Source organism: Myxocyprinus asiaticus, chromosome 2 (genome assembly GCF_019703515.2).
Source record: "Myxocyprinus asiaticus isolate MX2 ecotype Aquarium Trade chromosome 2, UBuf_Myxa_2, whole genome shotgun sequence".
Lineage (NCBI taxonomy): Eukaryota > Metazoa > Chordata > Actinopteri > Cypriniformes > Catostomidae > Myxocyprinus > Myxocyprinus asiaticus.
The window spans coordinates 29,338,135-29,364,230 of record NC_059345.1 but is presented as its reverse complement, the minus strand read 5'-3'; the positions used below and the strand labels follow the sequence as shown (position 1 = coordinate 29,364,230).

General features: G+C 36.8%; 2 protein-coding genes across 3 annotated transcripts; one reads left to right on the top strand and one right to left on the bottom strand.

Moving 5' to 3' along the window:
- The first annotated feature begins 221 nt into the window (after positions 1 to 221).
- Positions 222 to 2,738, top strand: nrn1lb (neuritin 1-like b). Of its 2 annotated transcripts, none has more exons than XR_007892750.1 (3): positions 222 to 492; positions 1,118 to 1,481; positions 1,624 to 1,755. XR_007892750.1 is itself a non-coding variant. In XM_051651960.1 (3 exons), exons 1-3 carry the CDS (start codon positions 459 to 461, stop codon positions 2,195 to 2,197), a joined length of 477 nt encoding a protein of 158 aa, XP_051507920.1. In that variant the 5' UTR covers positions 222 to 458; the 3' UTR covers positions 2,198 to 2,738. The 2 variants fall into 2 exon arrangements, 1 of the variants encoding a protein (XP_051507920.1); XM_051651960.1 differs by lacking the exon at positions 1,118 to 1,481 and adding an exon at positions 1,897 to 2,738 and having other exon boundaries at positions 1,624 to 1,765.
- A 486-nt stretch (positions 2,739 to 3,224) lies between these two features.
- Positions 3,225 to 7,431, bottom strand: dnaaf1 (dynein axonemal assembly factor 1). The gene is made up of 10 exons (XM_051651665.1): positions 7,236 to 7,431; positions 7,022 to 7,103; positions 6,792 to 6,883; positions 5,955 to 6,176; positions 5,699 to 5,865; positions 5,160 to 5,281; positions 4,773 to 4,939; positions 4,157 to 4,677; positions 3,867 to 3,923; positions 3,225 to 3,689 (listed from the first exon to the last, which is right to left on the bottom strand). Exons 1-10 carry the CDS (start codon positions 7,339 to 7,341, stop codon positions 3,426 to 3,428), a joined length of 1,800 nt encoding a protein of 599 aa, XP_051507625.1. The 5' UTR covers positions 7,342 to 7,431; the 3' UTR covers positions 3,225 to 3,425.
- Positions 7,432 to 26,096: the final 18,665 nt, after the last annotated feature.

Below are 26,096 nucleotides of genomic sequence, written 5' to 3'. Positions count from 1 at the left end.
TCAATCAAACAGATGGTTGCCCACTGTGTGTGTATTAGAGAGTACCATGTTGGAATTACATTCCCAGTCTGTATTTCTTCCATCTGTTTGGAAGGTGTGTGTGCGTGTGTGTGGGTGAGAGAGAGAGAGAGAGAACCAGTATTTTAAGCCATATAGATACATTATCATGGGAAGTTTATTCTTCTCCTCTGTTATGATGCACTGTGTAGCCGGAAATTATCTTTAATCCCACAATTTTTTTAATAATCAGATTTCACAACCACCCTCATCCATTTGATTCAACAGTGGAGTCCAAAGTTGCAGCTGTTTTCTGGAACAGAAATGTGGATGGGACACCTCAAGGAGGTTTGGATGATTTGTGCATGACTGTGTGATAAAGATTAAAAATATTCAGTTACTCTGGTGTGTGTGTGTGTGTGTGTGTGGTCTTCACTTGAAAAATTTGGCTGTTCAACGGAATGCATCTGCTGCTGTTCATTTCATTCTGCCTCAGTGAGTAAAAGTCTTATCTTCAAGCATGTGTGTCTTTGTAAGTGTTTGCATGTCTTTTTGTGTAATGCCATAATTTGTCTCATTATACATTATGTCCATGTTACCACAACGTGAGGACATTGGTTTGAACAACTGTGGGGAAATATGTTAACTACTACTGTGTATGCAAAAATGTCCAAAATGATTAAACAGATTTAATATTTCTCTGATACTAATGGAAAACGGATTATTGCAACCCTCACCTAAGCAGTCTGACACATGTGAAATGTTACAAAGACAAGTGAACAACTATTTGCAGACATCATACAGACCTTATTTTTATTGGAAAACAATAGTTTACTTAATAGTTCTATAAACTCTATGCGACATAGGTAGTATTACATAAACATTGCATTAAAAAATATATGAATTTAAAGTTTTATTAAAGTTTGGGAGTTTCCAGCTAATGTCCCTGAATGTATACTGAATTTATGTTCAATAATCTTTATACTTTCTCTATTACAGTATCATAAACAAACCAAGTGGTTAGAGGAGAGAAATGTGAAAAATGGAGGAGAATTGTGTTTTCACGAGCTGCTGTGCAGCAAGATTAAATTGTGGTTTTGCCTCTGGCTCTAATCCTCAGATTGATTCATGTGACGTCCGGCAACATGAAACAGCATAGAGAAACAGAAACACATAAACAACACCTGTCGCCATGTTGCTGAAATGCTGTTGGGGTCTATTGTGAATTGAGTCTCCTGAAGCATCTGAGATACACAGCCATTCTGAAGTGAAAGCAATGAAGTGAAACACTGATAGAGCTAAACAGGACTTTTGTGTTAAGAAGGGATAAAAACATATTGACATATGCTGTTATATTAATTCCCTTGAAATTCTAGTAGACTTACCATTTACATTCATTTAGCAGGCAATTTTATTCAAAGCGACTTACAGAAAAGAATAATACTAGCAGAACCAAATAATCCAAAGGAGAAGACACAATACAAGTAATGCTACCTTACTAAATGTTAACTTGCCAGTTATCATAACTGTCAACATAGGCCAAACCTTTCAGCCCTAGCATACTCATGTCATTAGAATTGGTGTTTTTTTATTTTTTTTTATTTCCTTTTCCTACTTCCTTTTCAGGTCTTTGTTCCTCTGTACTGAGTGCAGCAGTAACACCTCCATGTAGTGTTGTATACAGGGGCTTTGCTGAATGTCTGGTTACTCTGGGTGACAGTGTGAGCTCCAAGACTGATAACACACAAGACATCAACTCCATTTGCAAGTGAGACACTCTCTCTCTCTCTCTCATACACACAAATACACACACACAAAAACATACAAACACACCTACCTCTGCCAAATTCAATTATATATTATTTTAACTCATTACATATTGTGCTTTTCACACTGCAGGTCATGGGATGCCTTCCAGGTGTGTGTGAGTAGTGTGTTGTCAGGTTGCCGTGGTGATGCAGCAGAGATCTGGGAATCTTTGAGAGCGGAGTCCCGGAAAACAACATTTGCTGGGAATCTCTATGACATGTGTGCAGGACGTACTGAAGCTGTCACTGCAGCTACCACTCCTCAGAGTCTTCCCAGTACTGACCAAACAAACCAGGAAACCCTCAAAGGACTTGCTCATTCTGTCAGCCACTCAGTCAGCATAGAGCTGCTCCTGATATGCATCTCTCTTCTCCTGCTACTTCGGATGTAGAACATCCCTTTTATAAGCGGGACTGATGCCATTGGCCAATGACAGCATTACAGGCAAATATCAGCATAGAATCTTTATGCTGGTATGTTTCATGTTATGCTATTTTATCTGATTTAAGGTGTAAGATTTTGGGTAAGAGATTCTGAATGTGTTTGTTAATTTTAAAACCATGTCAATGTTTTAGCTTTTTGTCTATACAATTCTGTAATGTTCTGGGGCTGGTTGCGACAAACCTCTTAATTATAATTGCAAGGGTACTGTAACTAAGGGGGTTTGTTGCAACTGATTACTCTACTCAAATCTAATAATTTTGAACACATCATTACGTTTGATGTTTCTGTCAAAAGATCATAAAACAGGACAAATACTGTATGTCATTTAAAGGAATAGTTCACCCCAACCTGAAAATTCTCTCATTTATTCACACTCATGCCATCCCAGATGTGTATGACTTTCTTTCTTCTGTTGAACACAAATGAATATTTTTAGAAGAATAGGTCCTGACAATGCAAGTACATGGTGGCCAGAACTTTGAAGCTCCAAAAAGGACATAAAAGCAGCTTAAAAGTAATCCATAAGACTCCAGTAGTTAAATCCATGTCTTCTGAAGTGGTATGATAGGTCATTTCTCACCCACATCTATCATATCACTTCTGAATATATGGATACAACAACTGGAGTTGTATGGATTACTTTTATGTTGCCTTTATGTGTTTTTTGGAGCTTCAAAGTTTTGGTCACCATTCACTTTAATTGTATGGATCTACAGAACTGAGATATTCTTCTAAAAATCAGTTTGTGTTCTGCAGAAGGAAGTCATACACATCTGACATGGCATGAGGGTGAGTAAATGATGGAAGAATGATTTTTGGGTGAACTATTGCTTTAAGAAATCTGTTTTTATACTAGAGAGTGTGTGTGCAACCTAGAAGCCTAGTTTGTTTTTGATGTGTGGAATATTTAACAAAATAAGTGTATACAATACATTTATAATATCTACAATAAAATACAAAGCAAAATATTTATTTTCCATTTAATGTAAATTATTAATATGATTTTGCCATTTCAAGGTACACAGCTGACAGTTTGGGTCAGCTCCTAAACAAAGTATACATCCTATTAAATATCAGAAAAACATCCAATTTAAACAAGTGTTAGGGGCCTTCAGTAACAGGCAGCAATTGAATTACAATACTGCACATTTCTGCACTCTAAAAACTATAAAGATTCAATCTAATTCCTCGATCAGAACAGTCTTTTTGTTTTTTGCTGTCTTTTGGAAAACATCTCCTGTTTCTGGTTCCATGGCATTTTTTTGACTGGTGAAGACAGCATTCTGCTGCTTGACTGATGTTCTATTAGTGGAGACTCTAAAAAGCAGCTGAGATTGGTCAGGGGCCACTGCTTCTGTCTGAGGCCAGTGATACAAACTTGCAACTGCTTCTGTGTCATCATCACCAGAGATGACCTCAATCTTTGGACGGACCATACTCTGAAAAATGTTCCATTACAAATCTTAGAAAAACAGTAGTTAAAATATCTATCTATCCATCCATCCATCCACCAATCTTATGTCAAATGTTTGACATGATGAATAAATATTAAACTGTTCTGTTTGCTTTAAATTTATAGTCTTATGTTTATCTTTTGTAAATATATGCTCTCTTACCAGTGGGGTTGTTTGGAGCATTAAGCTATTTTCTACATCCTCCAGGTCTGGAAGATCCTATGGAGAGGCAATTTGTATTTGTGAAATTTGTCTGGTATTTTTACTATACAAAACACTATAGCATATAATTAATCGCTATATGTAAAGTGAAATTCTATACAAAATTTCTGTATAAGTTAAACCTACAATTTAGTGGGGTTATATGTCTTGTAAGGTAAATTAAAGAATGGACGTAATTACATAAATACTGTAGAAGTAATCATTTATGTTATAATGATGTAAGCACTCACATCGATAGTTAATGATGGTACATTTGACAGGGGGATAGCCTCTATTTCATCATCAGAGATCAGTTCAGTGACAAAAGCACCCGGACCAGTGATTGAAACAGAACCACTAGACTCTGATGATTTTGTGTGAGAACAGCTTGTTTTCTGATTCCTCTCTTGTTCTGAATAAAGAGTTGGATTCCTCTCCTCTTTGGTCATAAATTCACATGTTGCAGACTTGCCAGTCTGGTCCTGGTCAAATGATTGTTGGAGAGCCTGTTCTGAAGCTGACATGGTAGTCTGTTTCTCTGGTTTTGACTGACCAGAATGATTTTGATCAACTGTGGGCTGAGTAAACTGCTTCTCATCAAATGCTGATTGTAAAATGTGGTCCGTCTCTGATGCTGATAAATCATTTTGTTCTTGCAAAGAATTTGATGTGTCACTCTCTGCAGGTGCAATTTCTGGCAGAGATGGAGATTTCAAAATGTCCTCTTGAGGGCTCGGATCATCAGTAGCAGTATTTGGAGGCTCTATGATTCCTGAGGGTAAACCATAATCTTTTAAAAGCTGTGAATGTCAGCAAGGATGAGAGAGAAATAATATGAGTATACAAGTGAACACAACATGTGCTTGCCTTCCTCCAGGAGCTCTCGAGCTTGCCACCTTTTCAGTGCATTCTCTTTGATTTCAGTCATTGCATCCAAACTTTCCTGGATCTTTCTTCTCTCTCTAGATTGCCATAATTCCCTCTCTTTTTGCTCACCTTCCAAACCACCTGTTGCCCATGCTTCTGCACATGCTCTGTGAACAATATATGCCTGGACTGAAATCAGAGTCTAATGCAAATCTTTAATAAAAAATAAAAGATTCAAAAGGCAGCCTCTTGATGGACTAGCAACAAAACTAGTTTCATCCAGCCAATTAGTCTGCAAACTGACAATGCTAGTTTTGCTCCAAACAGATAAAGCTTCAGCATAAAAAGCACAGAGGCAAATTAGCACAGAAAAACTGCACTGCTCACCTGTCCTTTGGGAACACAGGCCGGTCATCCAAATAGGTCAGCTGCTTTAGACGCACAATCAGAGTTTTCCTGTAGTTTGGGATCTTTTTGATGATCTCATTACCCATTAAATTTAGCACCCGCTGACAAAATCAAACATACATGAATTATAATCTGGGCATTTCAGTACACATCTAAAAGCAAGTATAACAGATCATATGCCTGAGGGCAAGAGATGCTGGGTCTCATTCACTGATAAATGCATTTCTGTAGCAGGAAACGTTCTCATGCAAAATGTTCGCCGGATTTACAACAGGTGTGTAAGCAAATACATTTGTTCTTACCTTCGTTCTAATGTTAATGAATCCAGAGAATTCTAAAAGAAGGTGTTTTGGAGTCTGTGATTTTTGTGTACGTGTGGTTTGAATTGGTCCTAAACTTAATCACAAATTTATAATAAATTTAAGTGCAAACTTATTAAAGAATCATGATGTCTGCGTGGAAAAATAATCGCACGCAGGTTTTACACACGGTTAGTGAATGAGGCCCACTTTTTGTACCAAGTCAGGCATCTTCTCTAGAATGCTGATGAGTGCTGGATCTCTGATGTGGTTGTGAGACAGGTCAAGAACACAGATGGAGGAACAACGTGACAGCTCCTCCATGTCACAAACATTCTCCAGTGTGTTATGTGAGATCTGCAATGTGGACAGCTCACTCAAGCATGCTTAAAAAAAGAGCAGATGGTTGAAGAAAACAAGTTACTCAGATGTTTAAAACATCCCAAAATGTGTTTGCAATACTTACAAAACTTACAAATGTTCTCAATGACCTTAATATAATTGTGGGAGACATTGAGTGTGCAAAGCTTGCTGAGTGGCTCCAGGTTTTCCAGTGTATTAATGAGGTTCTGATGGAGGAACAGGCAGCGGAGCTCTGTCAGATGCTCCAGATTCTCAATCTTCCGAATGCCATTACACTCCAGCCACAGGCAGCGAAGGCCAGTATATTCCTCCAAACCCTCAATACAAGAAAAACCTACAATCCAGAATAACTTGTATAACTTTGTATAAAGAGTCAAAAATAAAATAAAAAGAACACAAAGTTGCAACATTAAAGGAATAGTTCACCCCAAAATGAAAATTCTCTCATCATTTACTCACCCTCGTGCCGTCCCAGATGTATATCACCTTCTTTCTTCTGTTGAACACAAATGAAGATTTTTAGAAGAATATTTGAGCTCTGTTGGTCCATACAATGCAAGTGAATGGGTACCAAAATTGTGAAGGTCCAAAAAGCACATAAAGTCTACATAAGAGTAATCAATAAGTCTCCAGTGGTTAAATCCAGATCTTCAGAAGAGATATGATAGGTGTGGGTGAGAAACAGATCAATATTCAAGTTGGAGTCATATGGATTACTTTGATGCTGCTTTTATGTGATTTTTGGACCTTCAGAATTTTGGTACCCATTCCTTTGCATTGTATGGACCTACAGAGCGGAGATATTCTTCTAAAAATCTTTGTTTGTGTTCAGCAGAAGAAAGTCATACACATCTGGGATGGTGTGAGGGTAAGTAAATGATGTGAGAATTTTCATTTTTGGCTGATCTATCCCTTTAAGATTGACTCTTCTGCATACAAAATGTCAAACCTTTATAGTGAAGATAAAGTGTGTCATTTAACCGTGGTGTCAGGTATTGTTTGTTTTTCTTGCAGAGGTTCCTTAAATACTCCTTAGTCATTCTTAAAAGATACAAGAAAAACATTCAGTTTAAAATGTTCTCAGGTGTGCCGTTAATCTTTCTCAGTGACAAACTGATAATTTGCCCCAATGGATCTCACATAGAGGTAGGCCTAAAACATGAATGTGTAGCTCATCACCTGGGACCTGAACACATTTTCCCACTCTCTACCGCGTTGGTTTCCTTTATATCTACTGTAGTTGCACTCGGAGGTTCTTGACCTTGGAGAGAGCTTATATTAGTATTATAATTTTGAACGTGCAAAAGTAACATGAGACAACAACCTAAGCAGCATTTCCGTATTCAGAAATGATTGGAGTTTGTTTTGATGATGGCGGTTGCATGCAGTCTACCTGGAGTGAAAGACACAACTCCTCCACTCGCATCGTTTTCTGCAGAATCAGCTTCTGCTCCGTCCTCCGCGTGCACTGTTGTAGGTACGTGAACTTTCGTCTGCATTTCGCAATTATTATTTCTTGGAAATCAATTTAAATCGATATTGAAGAAAGATCAGAATGTGCACACCGTCGGACCAACTGTAAACTTAGGTTAGCCTTCGAGCTTGAAACAGTGCGTTAAGTTTGTCTTGTTGCCATAGAGACCGAGTGCGACGCCCACTATGTGCGCGCGTCTCACTAGAGGCAGTTGGGTCTTTCGTTGTCAAGGAACAAGTTGTCAAAGAAATGTTATTCAAACATGAAAACAGAACAGAAAACATTTTATTATTATTATTATTTTTTTTTTTTACTGTATAGTGTCAGACCTACCCTGTCAAGTTGCTCAAAGATGGGTGTATACTGTAGCTAGAGAAAGAAAATGACCAAAGATATCGTTACAATAAGAAAGAGATTAAAGAGATAGTTCACCCTGATGTCATCCCAGTTGTTTATGACACTGAAAAAAATTATTCCTTGCTTCAGCAAATATTGCTTATTAAAATAAACAGATTTTTGCTGAAAACGTAATGCTGTCAACTTTCCTTAATTATATGTTATATGTGTGACACAAGATATTGAGATTATGCTGTACTCATAATAATAAAGAAACGTTGCTAATTATTTTGAGTGAAGCGACAATAATCTGAAGTTTAGTAAACCCAGACTAATTTCTCAAGAGTCCGTGGGAAACCACGTGATGCAGAATGTGATTGAATTTTAAGCAAGCATATTTGGGGCTGGCTGCCATTTTGGATGAGGAGAGCTCGTGGTGGACAACACAACGTTTTAGCCAAAAAGTTCAAAAGTAAAATACTTTAAACATAGTGTGAAATCAGTAGAGGTTTTTTTTTTTTTTTTTTTGCTATCAATTTTATGTGTATTCAAGTTTCTATTCGCTTAGAGAAGTTGTTAACTTACGTTACGTTTGCAAATCTACAGTATATTAAACGTTTGTCTGCATGAGGCTAATTAGATGTGTACATCTTCACAGTTGAACAAACACAAACTGCGCATTTTTGCACCAGGTAGACTCTTCATCTTCAACTGCTGCTCAGGGCCTTCACCTACAACTCAAACTCAGCAAACAACGGGTAATTTCAATAAGTTGATCTACACCAATTTAAAATGTTTAATGCAAACTTCAAATTGTACATCTTGAAACCAGCGAACATTTCTTAGTGTTGGTTTATATTCTTTTTCATCAGTTGCATCTACAGTTTTAGCGTTCAGTTTGTGTTTGAGACGACATGAATAAATACATCAATATCATGTGAAGCATAACGAGTTTCACTGTTGTGGTTGCCGCTTGCCTTAAACGACATTGAGGTTGTCAATGACAATAATTAATATCCTGTATGTAGCGCTTACACCATACTTTTCTCATGGGAAAATACTGTGCTTTCTCATTGTCGGGCAGTGGCGGAGAATACCCGCGGATTCTTCACCGCAGAGACAGTTCATCTTCAACCGCTGCTCAGGTGTCACTCACACGGCAGAAAATCAAGTAAAACTATAACTGAAAGAAGAGTCATCAGAGGTTTTCAAGGCAAAAAAAAAAAAAAAAAAAAAAAAAAGGTAGGAAACACATTTGGATGATATTATTCATATTTATATAGCACCATTTTAACATCCGCTGACATTCATATAAATGTATGCATTTGGTACAGTGGTTGAATAGCTGTGTGCTTCAAATGAAAATTCTCTCATCATTTACTCACCCTCATGCCATCCCAGAAGTGTATGACTTTCTTCTGCTGAACACAAACTAAGATTTTTTGAAGAATATTTGAGCTATTATTATTATTAGTTAATATTAGTCACTCTGAAAGTGAATGGTGACCAGAACTTTGAAAGTACAGAAAGCACATAAAGGTAGCATTAAAGATATGAATACAACTCCAGTGGTTTAATCCATGTCTTAAGAAGTGAAATTATAGGTGTGGGTGAGAAACAGATCAATATTTAAGTCATTTTTAATATGAATTTTCCTCCCTGACCAGTAGGTGGTGAAATGCACAAATAATGTGAATCCCCAAAGACAAGAGAAGACAAATATGAAAGTGAAAGTGGAGATTGATAGTAAAAAAAAGTACTTAAATATTGATCTGTTTCTCAACCACACTTATAAGACTTCTGAAGACATTGATTCAACCACTGGAGTCATATAGATTACTTTATGCCAACTTAATGCGCTTTTTGACCACCATTCACTTGCATTGAATATACCAACAGAGCTGAGATATTCTTCTAAAAATCTTTGTGTTCAACAGAAGAAAGTCATACACATCTGGGATGGCATGGTGGTGAGTAAAGGAGAATTTTTATTTTTGGGTGAACTATCCCTTTAAGCATCACTTTTCTTTTTACTTTTCTCCCTAATTCTGTAATTATTGATTTTGAGGATATTTAATTGTGCAAATAAATATTTTTAAGCAAATCCAGCACATCATTTTTTTCAGTGTGACTTTCTTCTGCTGAACACAAACGAAGAATTTGTAGAATATTTCAGCTCTATAGGTCCGTACAATGCAAGTGAATGGTGACCAAAAGTTTGAAGCATAAAGGCAGCATAAAAGTGGTTAACTCCATTGCTGCATCCAAAAACGTTTACTGTCACAGTTTGTACTGTATTTAAGGATGCAATTATCTGTCGGCAAAACAGTATGTTCTTTTAGGTATGCATGCGAGTAGTATTAATAGATTTCGGACATTTCATTATGGGACGGGGGCATTGTCTCGTGACTTGAATATATGACGTATTAACAACAACCATTGGATTTTGATTTTCTCCCCTTTTCTCCCTAATTTTGGAATTCCCAATGCGCTCTAAATTCTCATGATGGCGTAGTGGCTTGCCTCAATCCTGGTGGTGGAGGACGAATCTCAGTTGCCTCCGCGTCTGAGACAGTCAATCCGTGCATTTTATCACGTGGCTTGTTGAGCACATTACCGCGGAGACGTAAACACTTTGATTTTGTTAAACAAGCACCATTCAAGCAGAAGGAACAATTATCTTGTTAAATATAGCACTTACAGTTGAGAAGAGGCGTCCGCCTCGTGGTTCACAAATGTTCTTTTAAATCCAGTGTTTTGACCATGACATCACTTCAGCTTGCAAGGCATTATGGGATCATTAAGTGCCCAGTTGATCCGCCTTCAAAATCTGACCAGAAATAGTATTTCTCACTTACTGCTTCATGAATACTGTGGATTCGGACATACTGCTCCACTGGCATACCGTTTTTGGCATACTGTATAGTAGAGAAGTATGGATATTTGGACGCAGGGAATGTTTTCAGAAAGCGTGGGTGAGAAACAGATCAATATTTAAGTCCTTTTTTTACTATAAATTCTCCCCCTCCCCAGTAAGGGGCGATCTACACGAAGAATGTGAATCACCAAAAACAAAAGAAGAAGAATGTGAAAGTAGAAATTTATAGTAAAAAAGGACATAAATGTTGATGTGTTTCTCACTCATCAGGGGCGGGGCAAGAAGTTTTTCACAGGGGTGGCTGGGCGGGGCGAGCGATCAGTCTGTGGTGGCACAGAAATTTCCTGGCAGCATTTTCATATCATGGGAAGCGGGGGCACATGGATACGGAGAGTTGCGGCAACCATGGTGTGCGCAAGTCTCCGGTGTGTTACGGTTGTACAGAGATGGTTCCACCTCTAAAAAACTAAATTGTGGCCAAGACAGCAATTACGAGTGGTGTGGCCAATGGGGTGTCCAGGCTTCGGACCATGGTGGCCACGGCCACCCATGGCCTACCTCTAGCATCGTCCCCCTCACCCACCCCTATCATATCGCCTCTGAAGACATGGATTTAACCACTGGAGTAATATTGATTACTTTTATGCTGCCTTTATGTGCTTTGTGTTTAAAGTGTTGTTACCTATTCACTTGCATTGTATGACCAATCAATGTGGTCTACAGAAGAAAGAAAGTCATACACATCTGGGATGGCATGAGGGTGAGTAAATGATGAAAGAATTTTCATTTGTGGGTGAACTATCCCTTTAATAGTTCAGTGACACTAATGATGATAATAAAATTATCAATTACAAAAATCTTTTGTAGTGGGGAAAAAGCACACAGAAAACCTTATTCACTGAGGAATTATAACAGCCTATTTTCAAATTTATCAAAATACCCAGAGTATCATGTGTCCAGAATATGTTTTTACTCCCTGGTTAAAGGCAAAGTCTTTATAGCAAGTCAGCATTTCACCATTTCAACTGAAGACACACACAACTTTTTTTCCAGGAATTTCCACTTTAAATCATTCATTACCCATGGAAAGTGGCTTACATTTATTTGAAATGTACTATTTGTTGAGGTTTCAGTTGAACCCATTTCCTGTGTCTTGATCTGGATGGTACACAAAAGTAGCCTTTTCTGACGTATACAAACAGGTGATTTTTCAATGGTTCATTAGACAAAATGATTAATGATGAAAAAGTACAGTCCATAAATGTGTAAACATCATGTGTCGTCTACAGTTTGAGCTAGCATTAAAAGTAAAATATTTGCTGAACACATCAAAGTGTCCTATTATATGTTAAACACAACATTAGTATAAGGATAAAGTGTAGTCTAAAATGCTTTTATTCTATGTACAGGTTTGCCATGACTGTGGGGAACCCTGATTAATACATTAGTAGAACATCATTCCTTTAAAAAAAAAAAAAAAAAATAATAATAATAAAAATAATAATAAATAAAAGGCATGTAAAAATCTAGAGTTTATCATTGCCCTTAATATTACAAACATGACCAAACATACCCACGATGATGTAGCCTGCCTTAAAAAAAATTAAAAAATTACCTTGCATGTGATGATGAAAAGACACACATTCAATAAATTTACATAAAATGAATCATCTGGCAAAAATCCCCAAGACAGCAAAAATGTTTACAGGCACAAAGAGCAAAGAAAGGAATGGTTGTGCTAATACTCTGCTGCTCTTGGTTGGTAATAGTTGGTCATAACTGATGAAGAAACAACATTACAGAGAGAGGAAGAAACCACCACAGCTTCACTGGATTCATTCTACAAGAGTTCTGCATTTTGTCATATAATGACCATACAATGATCATATTTGGCTAATATTTCCTGAAATTCAATTATGCTCACTGGAATTGACAGAAATGTTGTTGGATTTCAAAAGTGAGTAATGGTGAGTAGTCAGTACAAAGGTTAAAGTGGTTAAATGTGCTAAATTGTTTCCTGTGTTGTCCTTTTCCAAGATGGTTTGAGACAAGAGAGATCAAACCTTACCCACACTTTGATCAAGTGAATCACAACTGTCATAGTGTACTGTGGTGTACATGGTGTAATGGTTAAAGCTGGTTTGATCTACACAAAGAGTAAACTATGAACTAGGGCACTTAAACTCAGGTTGTTCAAGGGTGATTGTTCCAGTAATAAGTGTACACACTGTAAAATCAAATTAGTTGACCTTAGATTTTAATGTACTTTTAGATTTTAGAGGTTAATGTACTTATTTGGCTCAAGTAAACTAAACTTAATTTTTTTAAGATATGTTGACTAATTACAAGTAAACTTAATTTATCTGTGATTAAAGTATCATCGTTTTGATTTATTTAAATTGGGTTTTAACATGTCTTATACAGTGTAAAGGAAGTTATGACTGGACTCTATGTTCGCCACATGGCACACAGGATTCTACTCGGTACTTCTTAGTGCACATAAATCTGCACTTTTGTAAAGTACAATTGAATAAAGAAAAATGGCTTAAATTTAACAGGCTCCAAATTCACCACAGGCATCACCCTCATGGTGACTTCACAAAAATCTCAATTATCAACCAGCTACAACAATACAACAACAATAGTGATAAGAAATATAACTATATACATTTTAAAATAAAAAAATCATTATTTTTCTACATAAGTTCCTTTGTTTTGACCAAATATACATATATTATTCAAGAGCAAGGGCTTATGGGTATTCCACACAGCTGTAATTTTGTACTTGATAATTTTGAGTTTGTAGTACTCGAAGCCAAAGCACCAATGATTTAAACAAAGACAGCACATTCTTAAGAAGTTGGCAGTGTAAATGGACTGTATGCAATGAATTAAAAGAATAGAAATATGGACTTACGTTATTTTGTGCATTAACTGTGTCCATGATCAATGGCACGCATATTTCTATGACAGTGACTAGCTTCTTTTAAACGCATGGAAAATGTGGTTCTCGTCAGGATTTGGATGTATGCTTCTTTAAATTATAGAGAATGTAAGTATTATTAATCATTTTCATCTACTGACACACAAATCATGGCTAGTATTAACAGTGATTGAATCGGAACGCACTTCTTCTACCGGTCGATTTTGATATTGAAAAAATACATTCATTTATTGAAACATGAAAAAATTAAACCAAATATATTTCTAAATTCAAATTACACTTCAAATGAAATGAAAATAAAAATAACAAAGTGGTAAAAAAAATCATACTATATCAAAATATTTTACTCTGTCCAACTTCTTCCACTGGCCCCTTTTGCAGTGACATAAAAAAATAATCACTCTACAACAACGGGAGGAAAGATTAGACCATAAATACAATTGTAAATATAAACATAATGATAATAATTGAAAAATAAGACATGACATTTAATAATTTTTTTATAAATATATATTTTTTCTCAAAACGGCTATGACATTGATTGTCAGGGACTTAATGTTCCACTATATTTTAAGAGTTTGGACATGAACTATTACCACCTGCTGGTGGAATCTCCAAACTTCAAATGCACTAACTGAATTTAGACTTTGCACTGAGATAAGAAGTGGTATTGAAACATCTTAGCGCAATGACCAAATTCTTAGGAAAATAGCAAATTGTGCTTTGCTCCACTTTGTTTACATACAATACACCCACAGTAGCACAAACACTCCCACCCACGGCCACTTGTGCTTTGCACTGGCATGAAAAGTGCCCTTAGAATTAGCGCTCTCACGAAAATTGGATAAGACATTGCGCACGGTCGTAGCATGTAGCACTGTGCTTTGCACGCTCACAAAAATAGAGCCCTGAGTCTTTCATGTCTTTCATTTGTATAATGTTTGCCAATGACTTGCGCAGTGCCTCACGTGAAGGTGCAAATGTGCAAGACTGTAGCTCCAGCTTCGGTCACTGGGGACATTTTTACATTCAGAAAGCATAGATTGATTTTAGCAGACAAAAAAATTATTCTCCCACCAATTTTCCTGTGAGATCATTCTGTTCTGTTACACTGAACCAAAGAATCAGCTAAATTATTACTTACAGGTGCATCTCAATAAATTAGAATGTCGTGGAAAAGTTCATTTATTTCAGTAATTCAACTCAAATTGTGAAACTCGTGTATTAAATAAATTCAATGCACACAGACTGAAGTAGTTTAAGTCTTTGGTTCTTTTAATTGTGATGATTTTGGCTCACATTTAACAAAAACCCACCAATTCACTATCTCAAAAAATTAGAATACATCATAAGACCAATAAAAAAAACATTTTTAGTGAATTGTTGGCCTTCTGGAAAGTATGTTCATTTACTGTATATGTACTCAATACTTGGTAGGGGCTCCTTTTGCTTTAATTACTGCCTCAATTCGGCATGGCATGGAGGTGATCAGTTTGTGGCACTGCTGAGGTGGTATGGAAGCTCAGGTTTCTTTGACAGTGGCCTTCAGCTCATCTGCATTTTTTGGTCTCTTGTTTCTCATTTTCCTCTTGACAATACCCCATAGATTCTCTATGGGGTTCAGGTCTGGTGAGTTTGCTGGCCAGTCAAGCACACCAACACCATGGTCATTTAACCAACTTTTGGTGCTTTTGGCAGTGTGGGCAGGTGCCAAATCCTGCTGGAAAATGAAATCAGCATCTTTAAAAAGCTGGTCAGCAGAAGGAAGCATGAATTGCTCCAAAATTTCTTGGTAAATGGGTGCAGTGAATTTGGTTTTCAAAAAACACAATGGACCAACACCAGCAGATGACATTGCACCCCAAATCATCACAGACTGTGGAAACTTAACACTGGACTTCAAGCAACTTGGGCTATGAGCTTCTCCACCCTTCCTCCAGACTCTAGGACCTTGGTTTCCAAATGAAATACAAAACTTGCTCTCATCTGAAAAGAGGACTTTGGACCACTGGGCAACAGTCCAGTTCTTCTTCTCCTTAGCCCAGATAAGACGCCTCTGACGTTGTCTGTGGTTCAGGAGTGGCTTAACAAGAGGAATACGACAACTGTAGCCAAATTCCTTGACATGCCCCAGCCTCAGTCCATTCCTTGTGAAGTTCACCCAAATTCTTGAATCGATTTTGCTTGACAATCATAAGGCTGTGGTTCTCTCGGTTGGTTGTGCATCTTTTTCTTCCACACTTTTTCCTTCCACTCAACTTTCTGTTAACATGCTTGGATACAGCACTCTGTGAACAGCCAGCTTCTTTGGCAATGAATGTTTGTGGCTTACCCTCCTTGTGAAGGGTGTCAATGATTGTCTTCTGGACAACTGTCAGATCAGCAGTCTTCCCCATGATTGTGTAGCCTAGTGAACCAAACTTAGAGACCATTCTGAAGGCTCAGGAAACCTTTGCAGGTGTTTTGAGTTGATTAGCTGATTGGCATGTCACCATATTCTAATTTTTTGAGATAGTGAATTGGTGGGTTTTTGTTAAATGTGAGCCAAAATCATCACAATTAAAAGAACCAAAGACTTAAACTACTTCAGTCTGTGTGCATTGAATTTATTTAATACACGAGTTTCACAATTTGAGTTGAATTACTGAAATAAATGAACTTTTCCACGACATTCTAATTTATTGAGATGCACCTGTACATTAAAAGGATCATAACAGGCAAATTATGTCTGTTTAAGCTTCTTATTGGCAACACTCACATATTCTTATTTCCACTGAAAGACTTGCTATTCTACCGGAATGGATGTGAGCATATAAACACTAAGAGGTTTTTCATTTTATTTACTGATTTTTTTATGATTTTTTCTTTGTCACTTTTATAGATAGGGATAGATGACAGTGACTAGCTTCTTTGTATCGGAATGCACTTCACTTCTACCTGTCGATTTTGAAATTGAAAAAATACATTAATTTATTGAAACATGAAAAAATTAAACCAAATATATTTCTAAATTCAAATTACACTTCAAACGAGACAAAAATAAAGTGGTCAAAAAAATCATACCAAATCAAAACATTTTACTCCACCAGCCCCTTTTGCAGTACCATTCAAAAAAATCACTCTACAACAACGGGAGGAAAGATACCAATACAAATTAGACCATAAATACAATTTTAAATAGAAACATAGTGATAATAATTGAAAAATAAGACATGACATTTAAATAGATAATACAGAAAAATACTAGGAGGAGGAGGAACAAAATCAGGAAATAATGTGAACTGTATTTATCCACACTTTGCTCACATAAGCTATTCAGCTCAATTAGTCAAATTTATGTGGACAGACTTTTGCTACATTACAGAGTGACTGATCCCTCTTTATATTTGGACACTGATTTCTATTTCATTCCTCTGGGACAAAGAATTGGAGCACTCCTCTGGCTGCTCCTGGTTTTCATTTAGCTTTTTACAACATAAATATCCAAGCATGTTATTAGCATCCTTCCTTATGAAAACATACAGCAAAGAGTCAGCAAGTGGATTTAAATACAACAGGATTCCTGACACTGCATTTAAATAATTAAAATGACGTTTGTGTCCATACTCAAAGGAAATTGAGAGCATTGCGCTTTGAACAATGTTCGGCATAAACAACACAGTGTAATTGAAAAGTACAAGAACCAGAATCCACAAAATCCTCTTCTGCTCATCAGGGGTGACTGAGACTGAATGAGATAGCGCCCGCCATGAACCCACAAAGGAGAACACAACCAGTGGATAAGGTGTCACAAAAATAAATACACTTAGAAGAAAAGCAAATTCCATTTGCCCTTTGAGTACAATAATCACATCAATTCCAATCAGTCCAAATGGTAATGTCCAAACTAACAAGCAAATCAGAGCATAATGCTTAAGAGTACGATGAAATCTGTACCAAACAGGATATTTGATCATTATGTATCTTTCAATAGAGATACAAACCATGAAGCCAATATTAGCCAATAAGCTGATGATATAAATATAAAAGAGAAACAAAATTACAATATTAAATGAACAAAAGTTCAGAATAGGTTTGAGACATATCTGTATGATATCAGAGATGAAGAGGTTTATGACAAATAAGGGAACAGTCTGGTCGGATCTGAACAGCCAGCACAATCCATAGAGTGCCAGACAGATGACAAGAAATTCAATTGAGAAAAGAATCCAGATAACCACCATTTCAACTGAGGACAGACAGAAGGCTTTCTCCACAAATGTCCAATTAAAATCATTCATTAGCCATACAAAGTGGTTTACTTCCACTTGGGATGGTATCTTGGTTGGAGTTTCAGGATAAACCATTTCCTGTGTCTTGGGCTCTGGATGTTTAAACTGGAATGAAAACAAGTTTGTTTATGATTGGTTTTAATTGGTTTTATTTAGGTCTGGTGTTAAAGGGATAGTTGGTGATCAGACCTTTGTAGCAGCAAAAATCACATAAAGGAGACATAAAGTTTATCCATAAGATTCCAGTGGTTAAATCCATATATTCAGAAGTGATATGATAAGTGTGGGTGAGAAACAGCTTAAAATTTATGTACTTTTTTTTAACTCTAAATCTCTACTTTCACTTTTACATCTGAAAGCCACATGTGGTGCCTGTTTAGTTTCAATTTCACATCTGAAAGTGAAAGTGGAGATTTAGTGTCTTATAGATTACTTTTATGTTTCCTTTATGTGATTTTTGGAGCTACAAAGGTTTGGTCACCATTCACTTGCACTGTATGGACCTACAGAGCTAAAATATTCTTATAAAAATCTTTGTGTTCAGCAGAAGAAAGTCAGTCATACACATCTGGGATGGCACAAGGGTGAGTAAATAAATAGAGAATTTTTCCTTTTTGGGTGAATTATACCTTTAAATTGAAAGATCATGATCATAACATTTTACATGAAAACATGTTCCTTGCGAGTTCCTTTCTAGCCTAGAAAGTAAGCCATGACATTTCTCTTTCAAAACAAGTAGTTCAAAATAACCATTCAAACCTGTTACATTCAGAGTTGATCAGTAAAAAATGGATAATCACTAGCTTAACTATAGCAAATATCATCGCACCACACCACATTATTCACAGCATTCACATATTCTGAACTTTGTACCTAGAAAACAGAAAAAAACAGAAAAAATAAACAGTGAAAAACTGATTACTGTGATTTTTTTTTCCCCATAGCATACAGAAATTGTACGCATTACAAGGCTAATGTAACTCTAAACATAATAAAACACTAAAAGACTTCAAGAAAAACAAGAAATGCATATCTGTTTGAAGTTTGAAATAGAACTTATTAAAAGGTCTTATTAAAAGCATAAAGTGGAATGAAATCACTTGGCAACAGACCTTTTTCAAACGTTTGCAGGGTAAACTTCGACAGCGATGAATGGGAGTGAATGGGAGATCACAGCAAATATTATTTTCACTAACCCATTGGCTCCAAGAGCAAAAGAAAAAGTCCACTATTACGTTTGAATGGCTTTTCAGAAGAGGAAAAAATAGAGCGGTGGATCAAGACAGTAAAATGGGAGACGATGACAAATTTACTGTAATCGAAACCTCCTCGCAGCTGTGGTAATTAATTTTTTTAAAACTAATTCTGGGGTAATATAACACAAAGAATAATGTCATAAACTTACACTCAATATTTAAAAAATGTATAATATAGAATTTTTTTGCTAGATTAACACTGATAAATAAGGTGGAAACACGTCTTCACAGTCTGTGAAAAAGGTTTATTCAATAGCTAGATTTTATATAATCAAAATTAAAACATGCAGAAGCATACCTTGAGTATTCTGTGGTGTAGATTTCCGTCTGTTCTATCAAATTTAATGAAAGTGACAGTCCTCTTAAGCTGAAAAATACGATAGGGCTTTGCGAGACTAAATAAAAACAAACCAGAGGACTTGGTATTAACTTTCTGAGTATAGGAAAAAAAAAAAAAAAAAAAATGGCAATAGGAAAACTTAACAATTAGGCCTACTACTTGAAGTGCCTGATATATTATCAAGTACATCATACAATTTATTTTATTTATCTATACATTGTTCATATTCTACCAATACGAAAAACCAACTCACAAAAACAAAACCCCTCTTTTCAACACAATAGAAATTCCATATAAATGAATCTTTAGACAATGAACTCCAAGTAAATTTTTACCTGAAACTGAGCTGCTGTTGGTAGATTATGGTTGTTAGAAACTGTTGAAGAAACAATGTACAGAGAGAGGGAGGTACCACGATCACTTCACTAGATTCATCCTACATAACTCCTACATTTTTGTGATATAATGAGGAATATCTTGATCATGCAATTGACCCTTCGCTAAGCTCCGCCCCCCCTTCCCCCCAGTTACTGCTGCTCCCTATAGGAAAGAATGGGAGATTGCGATGAACGTCGCGGTTTTTGGCAAAATATTCTCATAAACGGTATGGATAATATTATTACTTGGGCTGGAATGATGAGTTACATTGTAAAGCATATTTAACAAAATGGTTAAATTACACAGTAATTTGATTGAAAACTGTGCAGACTGTGAATCAGAATTGAGGCAAACGATTATCACAGTCACCTGAAAAGAGAAAAGCGTCATTTGATAGCCATTACACACCTGATAACATTAGTGTAAGTGAAAAGAACAGCTCTTAACGTCTCATAACACACTCATTATGATGCTATGAACTCTTTGTTTACTATTACCATTATTAAGACTTGAATCAATACGTAAAATAATTATTGTTTTGTTATTAACAATTTTTATTGATTCCATTCACAAATTAAATAAACAACAGAAAATACGGAATCAAATTATATACATTAAGCGCCCCCCGCCTCCCAAAAAAAAGTGGTAATAATTATTTATAACATTAAAAAACATAAAAAATTATACTTTCAAAAAACAATAAAAATGCACATACACATATAAATCTACAAATCCCTCTCCACTGCACTTCCCCGAGAACCATCCAAAAAGGCCAGATATCTACCCCACTTCCTATTAAACAAATCCCATTTTCCCAGCCTTCTATATCACCTCCTCGAATGCCTCCACCCCGCCCATCTCTGTGCACCACTCCTGAAATGAGTGTGCTGCAGCCGACTTCCATCTCCTAAGAATGATCCGTCTGCCAATCATAACTCCGGCTAGGACCCAACTTTTTATATATCTATTCCCTATATTAATGACCGCCCTACTGCCTAAGATACAGAGTCTGGGGCAATATGAAAATTGTGTGTCCAATACATCACACATAAAACTCTGAACCCTCAACCAAAATTCTTGGATCTTAACACACCATCAAAAAAACGGGCTGTGCCTCCATCTTCAGATTGGCATCACCAGCAGGTGTATGTGTCTTTAAGACCAAGCCTATACGACCTAGAGGGGGTCCAATAGAATCGATGTAAAATCTTAAATTGCATAAGGGACATCCTTGCATCTCTAGATGTAGACTTGACGTTTTTTTAGAATCCTAGCCCACATTCCCTCCTCCAATACCAAGGTTAAATCTTTCTCCAATAATCTCTTGAGAGAAGTTGAAGCTCTGTCCCCCAGACTCTGAATTAGCAGGGAGTAATGCACTGATGCCTTATGACCTTTTCCAAAAGCAGTAATCACCACTCCCAGAGTATCTGCCGCAGGGGTGTATGCTACTCCCCAAAATAGTACAGAGCAGGTGGTGCAGCTGTAAATACCTAAAGAACTGAGATCTGGGAATCCTAAAATGCTGAACCATATATCAAAGGATCTCAACACTCCACTCTCATATACACTACCGTTCAAAAGTTTGGGGTCACTTGCCTGAAATGTTTCTCATGATCTTAAAAACCTTTTGATCTGAAGGCGTATGCTTAAATGTTTGAAATTAGTTTTGTAGACTAAAATATAATTGTGCCAACATATTCATTTAATTACAAAACTAAAATTTTATAAAAAAAAAAAAATGTTTTTGAAATGGATGACTTCGATCGATTAATTAAGAAAAGCAGCCACTAAGTGCCCAGCATAGATGGGAACTCCTTCAGTACTGCTTAAAAAGCATCCCAGGGTGATACCTCAAGAAGTTGGTTGAGAAAATGTCAAGAGTACATTTCTGCAAAATCTAGGCAAAGGGTGGCCACCTTGAAGATGTTAAAATATAACAGTTTTGATTTATTTTTGATTTTTTTTAGTCACAACATAATTCCCATAGTTCCATTTCTATTATTCCACAGTTTTGATGACTTTACTTTAATTCTAAAATGTGAAAAAAAATAAAAAATAAAGAATGAGTAAGTGTTTCAAAACCTTTGAAAGGTAGTGTAGGTCACCAAGCGTATTAACCTCCCTCACAATCCACTCTGTCCAGCAGAAAGGGGACTTATTAATACATAATTTTGGGTTCAGCCAAATGCTCGAGGCAACATGTAAATAAATGTCCGAATTAAACACTCTGGACACTTTTGTCCATACCGAGTGCAAATGCGAGATAACGGGGTGTAACTTAACTTCTCCGGTTAGTTTAATAGAAAGGCTTTGCAATGGCGAAATAGGGGCAAAAACTTCCTGTTCAATACAAAACCAGGGAGGGGCTCTCTCAGGTGGAAGCAACCAATGAGCCAAATGTCTGAGACTGAATGCATAATAATAAAACAAAATCTTGGGTAGGCCTAGCCCACCTTTGTCAATTGGCCTATGTAACGTATTGAAATGTAATCTGGGACGTTTACCATTCCAAATTAAGGACTTCACTATGCTACCAAATTGCTTGAAATAAGAGAAGGGGACATCTACAGGGAGAAATTGTAGCAGGTAATTGAATTTTGGAATACAATTCATTTTAATAACATTAACCTTCCCAATCATAGATAAATGTAATGAAGCCCACCTGCCCACATTGCTCGAAAACCTTTTTATTAAGGGGTCAAAATTAACTCTAACTAAATCACACAAATTTGCTGGGAATAAAATGCCCAAATACTTATTGCCCTCTTTGGGCCACTGGAAGGCGCCCAGCTGAAAAGCCATTACTGGGCACAACGCTGTCAGAGCCAAAGCATCGGATTTAGACCAACTGACTCTGTATCCTGAAAACTTAGAAAAGGAATTAATAATTCTGTGGAGGCAAGGCATAGATCTAGTGGGGTTGGAGACAAATAATAAAATATCATCTGCGTAAAGCAAAAGCTTATGCGCCGTACCTCCTGCCACCACTCCTGGAAAATCATCCTCCTTTCTTATCGTGGCTGCTAATGGTTCCAGGGCAAGACAGAACAGTAATGGGGAAAGAGGGCAACCCTGCCAAGTGCCCCTATCCAGAGTAAAATAATCTGAAATGAATCCATTTGTTTGTACCGCCACTACCACATTCTACCATGTCAAAGCCTTTTCGGCATCAAGTGAGATGGCAGCAACCGGAGTCTGATCATTCGCCACTGTCCACATGATATTGATGAAATGCCTAATGTTATCAGAAGAGCTGTGGCCCCAAATAAACCCCACCTGATCTATATGCATAAGAGATGTCATAACTTTACTTAATCGGTCAGCCAAAATTTTGACAATATTTTAACATCTAGCTGGATCAGGGAAATTGGACGGTAACTCTTACACTCATTTGAATTTTTGTCCTTTTTAAGAATCAGACTGATCTGGGCTTGTGTCATGGTTGGTGGAGACTTTCCATTCTTTAATGATTCCATATAAACTTCTAACAAAAGTGGAGCCAGTTCTGTAGATCTAAAAGATTCAGCGGCAAAGCCATCTGGCCCCGGAGCCTTGCCTGTAGGCAAGGCCTTAATTACCTCGCCAAGCTCCTCCAAGGTTATCTCAGAATAAAGATAATTTTTTTGCTCAGTCGTCAGTTTAGGAAGTTCTAATGGTTCCACAAAGTTGCTAATATCCTCTTCAGTAGATGAAGATGTGGAACTATAGAGATCAAGAAAGAATTCTTTAAAAGCATTATTAATATCAATGGCCGGGGTAAATATTTCATCACCAGCAGATTTCACTGAGGGAATGGTAGAAATGCACCTGCTTTATATATCTAGCCAAGCTTCCCTGCTTTGTCTCTCGACTCAAAGTATGACTGTCTTGTCCTGAATAGCCAAAACTCCACCTTCCCTGGCAAAATAGTATTATACCTATATTTCAATCAGATAAATTTTCTGAGGCCATCAGACGACATTCGCGCTTCAGCTCTGCCTCGGCACTTTTAGTATTCCCTTCCAACTCCACGAGTTTTCGTGCTTTGGATTGTTTGGTGAATGAGACATACTGTATGATCCGGCCCCTAAGAACCACCTTAAGTGGCTCCCAAGCCACACCCACAGAGGATACTGAGGACCAGTTGGTCTCCATATAAACATTGATTTCAGCCTTTAACATTTGTTGGAATTCAGGATTTTGCAAAAGGTATACTTTAAAGCGACAACTATATGATTTCCTTTTCTCCATATGTGGCAACACCTCTAAATTCACCAGGGCATGATCTGAGACTAAAATGTTTCCAATTGAGCAATCAACAACAGATGAAATGAGGGACTCAGATATAAAAAAAAAAAAAATCTATTCTAGAATAAATCTTATGGACTGATGAAAAAAAATGTATAGTCCCTACCAGATGGGTTCAAAAGTCTCCAAATATCTGTAAGACCAAGATTTTTACACATCCTACGAAGCGTCAATGTTGCTCTAGGGGGCTTACACACTTTTGCTTCACTATGATCAAGGACTGAGTCCATCAAAAGATTAAAGTCTCCTCCCAATATTATACAATGAGGGGTGCCAGCGGCATGCAAGATCCCATCAAGATCTATAAAAAAGCCCTGATCATCAACGTTAGGTTCGTAAATATTAGCCAAAATAAGACTTTGTCCCTGAATTTCTACTAAAACAATAATGACTCTTCCTAATTTATCTTTAATCTGTTTGAGACATTTGAATTGTAGATGCTTACTTATCAGTGTAATGACTCCCTTTCTCTTACTTGAGCCAGCACTAAAGTAAAAATGTCCATCCCATATTTCCCCAAATTTTTCAGCTTCCTGCAGGGAAAGATGCATTTCTTGAAGAAACACTATATCATATTTCTTACGCTTAAGAAGAGAAATAACCTTCCTTCTTTTTATGTGGTGCCCCAACTCATTCACATTCCACGTGGAGAGAGACAATACACTCATATTAACATTTGACATTTTGACATATTAGAAAAAATAGATTGTGTGTCAAAATTTTTTATAAAGACCATATTCCCCATTAGTGCAACAATCAAACCCCAAACTTCCCCCAGAACCAAATAAACCGAAAAAAGAAAAACGTGCGCATTAACCCACGCATCACAGCGCCAACTGGCGTCCATTCTTCTAAATTCAAACAGTCCATGTACGCCTACGAGAGCCCCCGTGACAACTTTGCCGTCAGATTGCTCAAATTTTGTGAGACAGAATTACACAACAAAAGATAATCTATAAAACAAACTCCAGCCAACAGGCAGAATAAACACAAAGAATGTGTAGATTCATCCACATAACTGTCCCGAAGGTCTGTTCCTCCACAAAACAAACTCCAGCCTTCTAGGCAGAACCAGCTAAAAAAAAAAGGCGCTCAGTTTCCTTGGACAGTCAAATGAATGTTCAGTGAGCCGGCCCATTCGGCTGCTACATGAGTGCAACAAATAAAACTCCAATGACTTGCAAGAAACACACCACAAAACAAACTCCAGCCAACAGGAGGCATAAGCACAAAGAACATGCAGATTCATCCACAAAATTGTCCCGAAGGAGTGTTATTTCACAACACAAACTCCAGCCACTAGGCGGAACCAGCACAAAAAGAAACAAAAAAGGCGCTCAGTTTCCTCGGACAGTGAAGTTCCTACAGCATGGTTATAATGAAACACACTAAGTGAGGTCTTTTGGCTACAACAAATTAAACAAAACTTCACTTCGCTTCAGCCATTTCCATGCCATCAGTTTGATGTCGACTCACTGCACTGTGGAGTCTTGACACCATATGAAAGATTAGGTTGAGGATGGATGTGCTGATCCCTGTAAGAGAAACATGAAATAGACTTGGTGTATGCAGAGTAATTAAAAACAGAAAGAAATTGGTATCTCTCTAAATTACATCTGCACTCCAGAGCCACTGCAAACAGAAATGTATAATTTTTTAGTATCATAAAAAACTTGATGCAATAAACAATTATGAGAAATAATGGGAAAAGAGATACCTTTTATGACATTGTTTATGCCATTTTTGTTTTAAGTCAAATATCCCCTTTTGACTTTCACTTCTCATGGCTCTGATGATGTTGGTGGCAAGAACTTCAGAAGTGCTCTCCGAGTTAGGTGAAGGTCTTTGCTAAAATCCCATGAACAATTAATATGGCATCTTCAGTTAACAAATACAAAAATATTATATTTTTGTAAATTACAATAAAACTACAAACACTAAATACTCAAAAGTAGAAACATTTAAACAAATTATTTGTTTTAAACAAAAACATTCTTTGACATTAGACATTCTCATTAATCAGTGCAGTGTACTTAATTCAATGTTTGGCTGTGATGTTCTCCTGGAAACATGTTTAGTTTTTCCCA